The 12,423-nt window shown below is 52.2% G+C and overlaps 1 protein-coding gene across 2 annotated transcripts; it reads left to right on the forward strand.

Annotated features, from left to right (window-relative positions):
• The first annotated feature begins 282 nt into the window (after positions 1-282).
• TOB2 (transducer of ERBB2, 2) lies at positions 283-10,574 on the forward strand. Of its 2 annotated transcripts, none has more exons than XM_012638149.1 (2): positions 283-725; positions 6,620-10,574. In XM_012638149.1, exon 2 carries the CDS (start codon positions 6,717-6,719, stop codon positions 7,758-7,760), a length of 1,044 nt encoding a protein of 347 aa, XP_012493603.1. In that variant the 5' UTR covers positions 283-725; positions 6,620-6,716; the 3' UTR covers positions 7,761-10,574. The 2 variants fall into 2 exon arrangements, with proteins under 2 accessions (XP_012493603.1, XP_012493602.1); XM_012638148.1 differs by having other exon boundaries at positions 283-721.
• The last annotated feature ends 1,849 nt before the right edge of the window (positions 10,575-12,423 follow it).

A 12,423-nucleotide genomic window follows, 5' to 3' on the forward strand; every position in this document is an offset into this window, starting at 1 on the left:
CTAACACGATGAGCACGAGTTGAGAGAGCGGCTTGGGGCAGGAAATAACTACGGTGCGCGCTGTGAGGGAGGGAAAGGCGGCCAGTGTTGTTGAGTAACAGAGGGCGCCGGGCGGGTAGTCGGCGCCGCCCGGGCTGCGCGGCATGAGAGAGTTAAGCCGCCGGTCGGCGGCAAAGTAGTCCCGGCCGGGCGCCCGGCCCCGCCCCTGGCAGGCGGAGGGACGCATCACGCAGGGGTGGAGAAGTCGGATCCGTGCGCAGGGTTGCTAAGGGTGAAACTTTTCATTGACTTTGCTCACTTCGGGCTGGGGCGCGGCACGGTGTGGGTCGGCGGCGGAGGGAAGCGAGTGGCTGGGGCGACAAGCGCCAGAAGGGCAGGACCGCCCGCCGGCCAAAACCCCGAACGTCCTCCGTCCAGCGAAACGAGCCACCCTCGGGTCCGCCATCCCCGCGCCGTCGCTGCCGGCCGGCCCGCCCTCCCTCGGTCCCCCTGCCACCGATCCCAACCTCCAAAAAGCTGAAAGAATTATTATTGAGAGTAATAGCCCATAAGCCCCTCCTCGTTCGTCCCCCTACCCTCAACGACGAAAAGGACACATCGGCCCCCGGCCCGGTGGCGCCCGGGAAGCAAGGGAGAGCGACTCCGCCCCGCGCTCAGGACCACCCTGGAGGGAGAAACCGCCCCGCGGCCGGCAGAGCGCCCCGCCGCCGCGGAGACCCGAGTGAGTGAGTAGGGGGCGTGCGGACGGGGGACCACCCTGAGACCCAACAGGCCGAGCGCCTCCCCGTTCCCCGCCCCACTCCCGCACTTCGCTTTGCTGGACACCACGTTGCTGTCGCCCCTCTTCCCCTCGCCTGGCCAGCATTTTCCTTTCCCCTTCTTCCTTCCCTTTCGACGCCCCCTCCCTTTTACCTATGCTCCTCTTCCCCCCATGCCATTTCTGATCCTGGGGTACCCAAGAGTCCCCTTGTCTTCCAGTTCCAAGTGTGGCTCCTTCCTGGGTGGGGTGCATTTCCTCCCTTCCTTGCCTCCCCCAGTTCTTCATATCCCAGATTCCCGCTAGATTTTCCTTGTTCTCCAAAGAAACATAACTCCCCCCACTGTTAAATAATAAATAAGAGAAAGGAAGGGGATCCAGGCCTTGTTTTTCTGCTGCTTTTCCCGTGTGCGGGGAAGAAGGGTGGTAATAGTAGGATTTATTTCTGGCTCTGGAGCCTGAGGGATGGAGGTCAGACACCTCTTTTCTAGCAACGGGACCGGTCAGTGGAGACTGTCCTTGGGCCAGTGAGCCAGAATTCACCGTTTCGGCTTAAGCTCTTTATACTCTAGCGTTTAAGGGAAAACTGAGTGGAAAAAGTACCCATAGAGCAGCACCAGTGAGTGAATTCTGGTTGGTTTCAGTGAGGTGCCTGGGAGGCTCGACTCCTAAACTCTTTCCCCTCCTGTCCAGAGCGTGAACTGTGCCCTTGGCCAGAAATCTGGGGAAGGGAAGGAGGGTACAGAGAGAGGAGGGGCACCCGGCAGACCCTCTCCCTCCCCAAGGAGGAACCTGAACTCCACACAGCAAGCTTCAACTTGGGCACAGCTGACGAGGTCTTGGGTGCCTGCTCAGTATCTAACATTTCTCTCCCTTGTGACCCTGCCCTGGGAGTGGGTCCCTCATCTCTGATCTCCCAGCAGAAAAACACCCCTGCTGCTTTCTTAGGCGCCTGCCCCCATCCCTTTCTGAAGCATAGGGGAAAAGAAGCTTGTGTGGGAGGAAGGATTAGGGAGGTTTAACACCCAGTAGGGGAGCTTTGCTGAGGATCTGGTAAGTCTGGTTCTGGAGCAGGCCTTGAAGTGGGAGGAGACACACACGGAATTTTAAGTATTAGAAGATATGCAGGTGTCAGATGTACAGTTTTTCCTTCCCTGTTGGGGAGCCTTTTCCCATTTCCCTCGCCCGGGTCTGGTTACTTAGACTTGGATTAGAAGTGGGTTGAGGCTTGGCCCCTGTTGGCGTCAGGCCTTCTCATTGTCGACCGGCGCCTCCCCACAGCTTAACTGGGAATTTCTTTGGCCAAGAAGACGGGAGAACTGGGTTTAATTTAATTTCTGCCTTTCCTTTCCCGGCTGTGGAGGTGATGGAGCCTAGCCCGCTGGGCATTAGGTGAAAAAAGGCTCTTTTCTCTTGGAATCTGCCGTCCCTAACAGCAACTCCAGGCGCACCGTGCACCCCATGGAATTCAAATTTGAGGGAGTGGGGAGGATGGAGACGTGACCTTATCTATGCCAGCTTACCCCCCTTCACCCAGAAAAAACTCATTAGAAGCAGATCCCTATTTCAGCAGTCAAGAGAGGTGATGAAGGGAAAGGGGGGAAAAGTTCGGCCTCTCCTAAAGCCTAGAAATGGATACGGTGGGGTGATACAATACGGGGAGTAGGCCTTGTGGGTAGAATTTGTATGAAATGCATTAGGCGGTGGGGGGGTGCGGGGCGCCCGTCCGCTCCAGCGCGCATGTGCATCGGAAACTTTTCCTCGGTTGTCCGGCCCTCGGTCGCTCCGCTTACCGGGCATGCGTGGTTCAGCCGGCTGAGCCTTCGCAAAGCACGCAGGGAAGTGTAGTGTGCAGAGAAAGTAGGTCACTTGCTCTGGCCTGGTGCTGAGGACGCTGAGGACTACGATTCCCAGAGTGCAGAGCGTGCCCTCACCGCCCGCCTACGTTGGGATTGAGTCTTCGCTTCTGAGAAATCTGGAGTGCCCTCGAGAGGAACCTCTTAGTCGAAAAGAGCCTTGAAGTCAGACCCAGTGTTGTCCCAGTGGTCTGTGTTTAGGGGAGGTGATGTGAGACTCTGGGCGGCGTGGTGCACGCGGTTGGCACAGGTCCTGGAAGCCTTTAAACCCACACACACAGGTCCAGGCAGCGGAGACCAGCGGAATGGGGCGGGTCCCCTTCTCGCCTGTCCTGAGGAGCTGCCTGTGTTTGCCTCTCACTGCTCTGCCAGCTTCAAGGCACTTGTGGCCACCCAGTCTGTGACACCTACTGGCCTTGTTAAAATTGAGGGCCTCTCCCCCTTTCACACTCGTTTATTTGAATGCCGTAGTGCTTAACTGTAGGATGATTTCGATATTAAGGCTTTGTGGTGCCTGGTATTTTTATAGGTTTGGGCCGGATAGATTCTTTCACCATTATCATTCCTTTCCTCTTTAAAACTTTTTTTTTTCCTTAAAAGCCTTTTTTCACATTTTTGTCTGAAGTTCTCTCTGTTATCTGCATTGACTGAGGCCTCTTTCCAGCTTCACGCCCCATTTCTTCCCCCATCTTTGTCTTTCTCTTAGGCACTTACTCTTTAAAACACAAGCCAGCACAAGGGATCTGAATCCAGGTTTAATTTTGTTGCTGGAAGTAAACAAATGAAGGAGGAAAAGATTCTTAGTGAAATTGGGCAGAATTTACTCTCACGTTTGCAACTTCTTAACATATTGACAAAGGGGCAACTTTGCTATTGTTAAACACTTAAGCTTTATTTTTCCCCCCTTTTTTGGCCTTTTGCGCCCAAGTCAGTCCTCTGCAGCTGTTTAACGAATCTACTTGTTCCTTTTGTTTGAACGGTAGTTATTTCTAAGTTTCCTAATCTTACAGCACTTCCATAAATATTTTTAATATAGACTGTGTAGAATTTGTAGCTTTTTAAAAAATGAACAAACTCATCTGAATGGTCACTCCTATCTTTAGGAGTAAAGACAGCACTGATGCTTTAATCCTCTGCTCCATAAGCTTCTTGAAGTCAAAATTAGAGCCTGAGCTGGTAGAGCAGAAAATCTCATTCTGGCTGTCCAGCATTTTTGTAAGGTTCCACCCCACAGCCATCTGGCCTGGCCTGTTCCCCAATTAAAGAGGTAAAGGTGGCATTATATGCTTCCTTATTTGTGCGACAATATCACTGAGGTATAAATTGGTGTGCAGCTTTAGTTGCTTATGCTGCAGAAAATGGTTAGCTAGGCAGGGCTGATGACAGTGGTTCTATTGTATTTTGGGGTGGGAGGCTTATTTCCCAATGACTTTGGCCTGCATTTAAAGTGCTTCCATTTTGAGGCTGAACTGTTCAGGGTGGTTAACTTGGAAGGCAATTATGCAGCAAAGTTTAAGGAGGCCTAGAAGGGTGTAGAAGCCCTTTGCTATGGGTGAAATACCAAGAGGCATATTTTAAGAGGCCATGTGGTGCCTTCGGAGAAGTGTCATATGTCGACTTCAGTCTGTCTTACTTTTCAAACATTTTGAAATTGCCTATTCGTGGGGAACCAGTGTCAGCTTTCTGCACAACTTTTTAGTCAGCTCCATGTTGGACACCTCTGGAAGACCACTGTGGCCCTCTGAGGCCTCCATTTTTGAGAGGAGGTCCACAGTTCTGGTGGCTAACTTTGCATCTAGTGATCAGCCCTATTCTCATAAACAGAAAGCCCCTTATTCTTTTTACCGTTCTCCTTCTTTTTAAACCCAAAAGGGCCCTGGATTTGATCTATGTTATGAGCAGGCATTTGGAGATGAAGTCTGTTTTGGAGGCAGGGAGAAGGGCATCCTGAGCATTCTTGGGAGAGGGGCGGGCAGAGTTATGATGCCTCTGCTGACACCCCATGTGACAGCTCTGTTCCTCAGACCTGAAATGAGGGTTAGACTGGATTTAGCCACTGTCATACGCTACTCTAGGTTGACCCAGTGCATCTTCTCTGATATGTTCTCCCCAGAAATTTTTGTCTGAGATTAGGTCCTAAAAAATGCCCCTAGAAGCCATGGGCCCAGGCCTAAGAATTATAAGGAAATGTGTTGGGGCAGTTGTTCTCAAAAACTCAAGATCCCCAAGCCTAAAATTGGCACCTGGATATTTCATGCTGGATCCAGAAAGGATTTTAATTAAAATCTAGCCCTGGGCCGGGCGCCGTGGCTCACGCCTGTAATCCTAGCACTTTGGGAGGCCGAGGCGGGCGGATTGTTTGAGCTCAGCAGTTCAAAACCAGCCTGAGCAAGAGCGAGACCCCGTTTCTACTAAAAATACAAAGAAATTAATCAGACAACTAAAAATATATAGAAAAAATTAGCCGGGCATGGTGGCGCATGCCTGTAGTCCCAGCTACTCGGGAGGCTGAGGCAGAAGGATCGCTTGAGCCCAGGAGTTTGAGGTTGCTGTGAGCTAGGCTGACGCCACAGCACCCTAGCCCGGGCAACACAAAAAAAAAAAATCTAGCCCTGAGTTTTTTGTAGGACAGAAGATGCCCTTGACGGATCATGGATCTATCTTGTCTCTGTGCTGAGCTCAGCAGCACTGCCTTGCTCAGTGGTCTGGTTAGGAACATGTTCTGGCCCTGCTGCCCCTTAGAGATGGCCCTTTCAGATCAGTTTCTCCCCCCGCATGAGCCCAGAGCTGCGCATTTGGAGAAAGTGAAATTAGGATCACTGGCTCTCAGGACCTCACAGATCATCTTCCTGAGACATGAGGCTGGCCCGGGCCTAGGGAATAAACCTTTTTGACCTCAGTGGGATCTGGCTGTGAGAGAATCCCAAAATAACAATCTGAGTGTTTATCTTGGGCTGCCTTCTCTCCAGGGATCTCCAAACATTTGATAAATCTGATCCGGTGCCGAGGACAGGTGGTCAGACAGTCCCTGGGAGACTGAGTGATGATGGGTCCCTGCTGGAGGCTGCAGGATGATGGAAAATTTCTTTCTTCTGCCACCCTCATCACGTACACCCTTGCCAGAAACTACGGAGATTCTCTTAGGCCACATTAGTGCTGCTCTTAACTCTGCTGGCCTACTGGGTTCTGCTTCCCTCTCCCTGGGGCCATTCCCAGTCAGTTGTTCCCTTTTTGGCCTATGTCTCTGGTTGTGACAAGACTTACTTGCCTTTTTCCTGGGGCTCGTGCCCTCATCTTATTCTTGGAGGCTCTCTGGATGCAAATGTAAGCCTTGGTCACACTGGAGTTCTTAAATCTGTTCTGTAAACCCAGAGTGAGGCAGTAAGCGTACACACCCGTGGGGCCCTGGGTGACAGATGGATGTGACTGGAGGCCAAGCCCCCAATAAAATGTTGGCAGTGCTCCTTCCTGTTCAGTGACCTGTATCCCTTTCCATTTAAGGAGGACAACTAAAGATTTTACACTTACATCTTAGCCTGTGACAGTTTGGGGGCATGACTTCGCTGAGATGTAATGGAGACAGCGAGAGCCTTCCCTTATCCACCTGCATTAGGGACTTGATTTTTTTTTTTTTTTTTTGGTGTCACTCATGTGGTGACCTGAATTTCTCAAAATGGTGGAATCCAAAGCTCCCCTATTTCTTTAGAATCACTTTAAAATAATAGCTAACTTTATCAAGGGCCTACTAATTTGCCGGGTACAGCGTGAGGCAATTTACCTCCTTGAACTACCTTCATGATAGCTCATGTTACTGATGAGGAAACTCAGGCACAGAAGAAAGTGACTTGCCCACAGTCATGCCGTTAGGCTAGCCACTGGTGGAGCAGAAATGGGCCCCTGGGTCTGTGTAATCCCAAGTTGGTGCTTTTCTGCCTGTCCTTTGCTGTTGGTGACCACCAGTTTTCTACATATCTACTCATCGTGCCTCTCCTTTCTTGTTTCCCAGAGCTGTCTGGAGCCCAAGGCTGCCCACCTTGTATCTCCTTCCACTGCCCTTGGCCTGTACACGTGCCCTGTGCTGATTCTCTGCCTAGGAAAGGACCATGCAGCTGGAGATCAAAGTGGCCCTGAACTTCATCATCTCCTACTTGTACAACAAGCTGCCCCGACGCCGGGCAGATCTGTTTGGGGAGGAGCTAGAGCGGCTTTTGAAAAAGAAATATGAAGGCCACTGGTACCCTGACAAGCCACTGAAGGGCTCTGGCTTCCGCTGTGTCCACATTGGGGAGATGGTGGACCCCGTGGTGGAGCTGGCTGCCAAGCGGAGTGGCCTGGCAGTGGAGGACGTGCGGGCCAATGTGCCTGAGGAGCTGAGCGTCTGGATTGACCCTTTTGAGGTATCCTACCAGATTGGTGAGAAGGGGGCTGTCAAAGTGCTATACTTGGATGATAGTGAGGGCTGTGGTGCCCCAGAGCTTGACAAGGAGATCAAGAGCAGCTTCAACCCTGACGCCCAGGTGTTTGTGCCCATCGGTAGCCAGGACAGCTCCCTGTCCAACTCCCCATCACCATCCTTTGGCCAGTCGCCCAGCCCCACCTTCATCCCCCGCTCCTCCCAGCCCATCACCTTCACCACCGCCTCCTTCGCTGCCACCAAATTTGGTTCCACCAAGATGAAGAAGGGTGGCGGGGCACCAGGTGGGGGGGGTGTGGCCAGCAGTGGGGCAAGTGGCCAGCAGCCACCACAGCAGCAGCCTCGCATGGCTCGCTCGCCCACCAACAACCTGCTGAAGCACAAGAGCCTCTCTTTGTCTATGCATTCACTGAACTTCATCACAGCCACCCCAGCCCCTCAGTCCCAGCTCTCGCCCAATGCCAAGGAGTTCGTGTACAACGGCAGTGGCTCGCCTAGCCTATTCTTTGATGGAGCTGATGGCCAGGGCAGTGGTACCCCAGCCCCCTTTGGGGGCAGTGGGGCTGGTACCTGCAACAGCAGCAGCTTCGACATGACCCAGGTATTTGGAGGTGGTGCCAACAGCCTCTTCCTGGAGAAGACACCCACACCCTTCGTGGAAGGCCTCAGCTACAACCTGAACACCATGCAGTATCCCAGCCAGCCATTCCAGCCCGTCGTGCTGGCCAACTGACCATCCCCCCACCCAGGGCTAGGAGCACCCAAGACCACGGAAAAGAGAAAAGAAAGGAAAGGACAAAAAAAAGAGGAAAAGAAAAATATACAAAAAGATTTCTAATCTTCTCACTCTCGCTTCTAGAAAAAGATCCAGCCCAGGCATGGAACGTGGGGGCCTCCGAAAGTACCAAGTCGTGTTTAACTCACCACCCTCCACCCCCCCCACACCGTTTGCCTGCCTGCCTCTGATTTATTTGGTTGGTTTGGGTTTTGTATTTCTTTTTTTTTTTTTACATGTAGTTTTCTATATAACGTCTTTAATTAGTGGCTTCCTGTGCTAAGAATGGTCCAGATGTGAATTGCTGCTCCCTATTCCTCCCTCCCTCCTTCACACTCCTGGTTTAGGATTGGTGTGTCCAAGCTCACAGGGAAGGAAGAGCTGCAGCTGGAGCCTGGCCCTCCCTGGAATGGGGAGAGGCCAGCCCGTGTCACTGCCTCTGTCACCCAGCTATCCTCGCATTCAAAGCCATCCAACCTCAGCAGGCCTTCTCTGGCCCTGCCACCCAGTAGGTCTGACCCCAGCCCCTACTCCCTTTCAGGCTGGACCCCAGGGAGCTGCTGGCTGGCCACTCACACCCTCCCCCTCGAGCTGATGTCTGTGACTACAGAGAGGTTAGCACTTAGTCTTGTTGAATTCCTTTCATCTCTGTCCTGTGGCCCCACCATCCCCTCCTGGCCCAGACCATCATTATGGCCCTGGGGACCTGGCCATTGATATGTGTGGCCTCTTTCTCTCATGCAGGCCCTTCTTCCCTGGGCCTGAGATTGTGGGTAGGGCGGTGGGGCGTGTGTGTGTGTGTGTGTGTATGTGTGTGTGTGTGTGTGTGTGTGGTTTGCTGTCCTTTTTTAAAGGATTCCAAGCCATGTGAAACTTCCCTCTGGATGTGATTCTGGGCTGCAGCAAGTGCTTATTTATGCGTGAGGCTGGGGAATGGGCCGGGGTGGTTGTCAGTCCTTTGCAGTACACGTGGGGTGACGCTGCACCTGAGCCTGAGACACTCCCAGGGGAAAGCGCTGCAGAAGGAACTGGTTTCCAGACTGCAGAGGGATCTGCACTTTTGTTTTTGACCAAAAAAAAAAAAAAATAGGTTAGCTCTGAAAGGTAGAGGGCATACACAAGCTTCTGATGCCTAAAAAAAGTCCCTGGACTTCCACCCTCCTGCTGTGTGCCCTTAGTCCAGGGGAGCTGCTCACCTGAGCACCCTCGCAGGCTGCAAGGAGGTAGGGTGGGAGTTTGGAGCCAGTGCCTATAGTGGACAGTACTGAGCCTTGAATTGAGACTTTTTGGTATTTGGGTTGTGGATGTTATTTTAGTATCTTTGTGCCCCTGCCTGAGTGAGAGCTCCTTGGTACCTCTTGCCAGCCCCTCTCACTGCCCTGACCCAACCCCACTGGACCTTGATGCTGTGAGAAGCGGTGTCCTGGGCCAGCCAGGCTGGACAGCCACTTGGCCATCCCAGCTGATGCGTTTGGACATAGAAAAGCACTTGCTCCTTTGCCTCTGCTAGCAGAGAGGTGGCTTCTCCAGTCCTGGGGGGCCAGCTTCCATGCCGTGATGCTTGGGCAAGTGGGGCATTTGGCATCAGGGTCCCATCACTAGAAAGCACCAAAGCCCCCTGCCACTGCAACCTCCCCAAGGACCCCAAGTGGGTAACTGTTGTGGCAGTGAGTCCGGCCCAGACAGACACTGCCAGCTTCCTCTCCTGCGATGGGCACCAGCTCTACCTCCCCCAGCAGGCAACGCCCTGGCTTCTTGGCCCAGCACCATCTATCCCTCTAGACCTCTCAGGGGCCAGCCCAGTCTGGGGCACCCTCTCCCTTCTCAGCTCCCACACAGGTGACAGGCCCAGGCAGATGGCTTCTCTCTGGGAAAGGTTGGATGCTGCCTAACTCCCCTTCTAGGCCCTCGTCCTACTCACACACACAGGTACCCACCCGCACCCAGGTCGCTTATTCCTCACCATGTATAGGGAGACGGGGAGACCAGCCCCTTTGTGTCTTTCGAAATACGAAAAAAAAATGTGTGTTCAGGAGCACGACTCCAGTGCTGGGCTCCTGGGCCCAGGTCAGTCTGTGTTGTCTCAAATCTAGGCATTTTTGCTTCAATTTTATTTTTTTTAAGAAAACAAAAACAAATCTGCACTAATTTACCTGGTTTCGTAGGAAAACTTTTTTTTTTTATTTTTTACATTTTTTGGTGTCCGTTTGTATTGAATAATTTGCTACATTTGTAAAATGTAAGAGGTATATATAATATATGTATATTTCTAACGTAAAAAACGTAATTTTCTTTTCAGGATTTTTTCTTAAAAAGAGGAAAGAAACATATTTTTTCAGGAAAAACAAACTTTAAAATAAAAAAAAGGAGAATAAAACCTTTCTCCCCTTTCCCCATCCTCTCTCTCTCTATCCCTCTTTCCCAGGAACAAATCAAAAGGTTGATTATCTTGTGAAGAATATAACTGTCAGCCCAGATGATGTCTTTTTCTCAATGCAGTGAGCTGCAGACTCGAGTTTTCTCCCTAGGGATGGGAAGGGGGTGTTAGGGCGAGCGAGGAGCTGGGGCAGCAGGGTAGTGAACTTTTTCTTTAGTGAAGGAGGGATACAATCAAGCATTTTGTATTCAGAATGTTGTGCAATATTTTGGAATGGGACATTGGTGTGTTTAGAGATTTTAGTTTAAAAACAAAACAAAAAGATTGATCAAATCTGTACAGTTTATATTGTTCCAGATTTTTTTAAGTTTGTATTAAAAGCATGATATATAATAGCCTTCTGCCTGCTTCTGGCTTGTTTTGTTTGTGGGGTCCCTTTTGGGATGGAGAGAAGCCCTGCAGGCTTCGAAAAACAGTTGTCATCCTCGCAGTGACTGAGCCCTGGGTAGACGTAATTGTCCTGGTGCCCCTTTTTCACCAGCTCTCCACCCCATCAACACAGGACACTTTGCACACTGGAAACGGGTTCCATAAGGTTAGGAGCTGCCCCAGTTTCCTTGGCTAGTAGGTGATGGAGCCAGGGCTGGAAACAGAGCCAGGGGTACCTAGTCATGGCTAAACCGCCTATTCCTTGGAGGACGGAGGGGTCATCCTCCAGTCTGCTCTAGATCTAGTACTTGCCCACCCCAAACCACTAGACATAGGGCCACAGGGATGGGCCAGGCTTCTCCCTGTCAGCACAGAGGAAAAGGAGGCCCCTGGAAGTGGCCTTGTGCCTGGTAGGCTAGTGAGCCTGGGCCAGGGCCTCCCTCTGCTCCACAGGCTCTGTGGAAGGCAAGTGGCCCATGCAGAGGGCTGGACATCAGGGCTCCTGGGCCCCTGTCCAGAGGCTGGACATTTGACCCTAGAGCTTCTAGGCCCAGTTCATGTACTTGGGTGGGGAGGGATCAGTGTTGGTCTATTTGGGGAACGAGGGGCCTGAGGAGACCCCCACCTCTCCAATGCCCTAGAAGAGCTGCTTGTCCCCTGTCCCAGCCCAGAGGTGGCAGTGGAGGTGACCATGGACCCCAGGGCAGGGGCGGGTGGCCCTCACCCACTCATTCCTATTTATATTGATATAAACACAGGTCCTGACACAGCAGGTGCCCACTGTCACCTGCTCCCACTCCCTGTCATGCCCTCAGACACAGAAGGCCCTGCATGAGGCCCACCTCAGGTGCCAAGACTTAACCTTCCCAGCCAGTCCCTCCAGCTGAAGTGTGGACACTCAAGATTTGAGCAAACTCCCAAATTCTCCCAGGGTGGGGAACCCACCCCTGGCATAGACAGAAATGACTCATTCATACATCGTGCCTGCATTTCTTCACCAGACACTGGCTCTGAAGAGGTGGAGTGAGAGACCTGAAGGGGTAAAGGGCTGCCTGGGGCCCCTGCCCTGTATCAGGAGAAGGAAATGTTCTGGTAGACTCAGAGAGTTCCTCCAAAGAAGGCTCATTTATTCACTTGACAAACCCTCCATGAGCATCAGGACCTGGGAGCCAGAGGTTCAAGAAGACTTCCTGGAGGTGGTGAAGAAAGTACAAGTGAGCCTAAAGAAGGAGAGCAAGGCACACCCCTCCCCAGGGAGCGCCCGCCAGGACGGTGCTGCCTGTCGGGTCAGGGCAGAGCCTGGACTCTGCTCCCTTAGAAGCATAGGTTCCAATTCCAGCCCTGCCACTCCTGAGCAGGATGACCTCAAGCAAACCACTCCACCTACTTGGGTGCCTCAGTTCCCTCACCTCTAAAATGGGGATGATAATTGTACCTACTTTTCAAAATTAAATGAAATGATGGGCGGAAAATGCTGAGCATAGTGGCTGGTCCAAAGTAAACAACTCAGTAAATGACAAGTATCATTTTCATCTTCATGGTCATTCTGGTCCATCCTTACAGGCCACCAGCCAACCCAGCCCAGTGTGCTTCCCTGCATCAGCAGACAGGCTGAAACCCAAGCTGGCTGGCAGCAGGACCAGGCTGGGACAGGACAGGAAACTGCATTCTCGGAGCAGGGCCTGGGCTGCCCGGTTCTGCCCTCTGCCAACACGGGAAGCTGCTTCTCCCAGCAAGACAGTGTCCTGCGAAGTACACGCAGCTCATTCCTCCTCTCCAAGGGCCCAGCTTTCTGCTTGGGATGGACTGAGGCCC

This window comes from Propithecus coquereli, unplaced genomic scaffold, assembly GCF_000956105.1.
Source record: "Propithecus coquereli isolate 6110/MARCELLA unplaced genomic scaffold, Pcoq_1.0 Scaffold126, whole genome shotgun sequence".
NCBI classification, from domain to species: domain Eukaryota; kingdom Metazoa; phylum Chordata; class Mammalia; order Primates; family Indriidae; genus Propithecus; species Propithecus coquereli.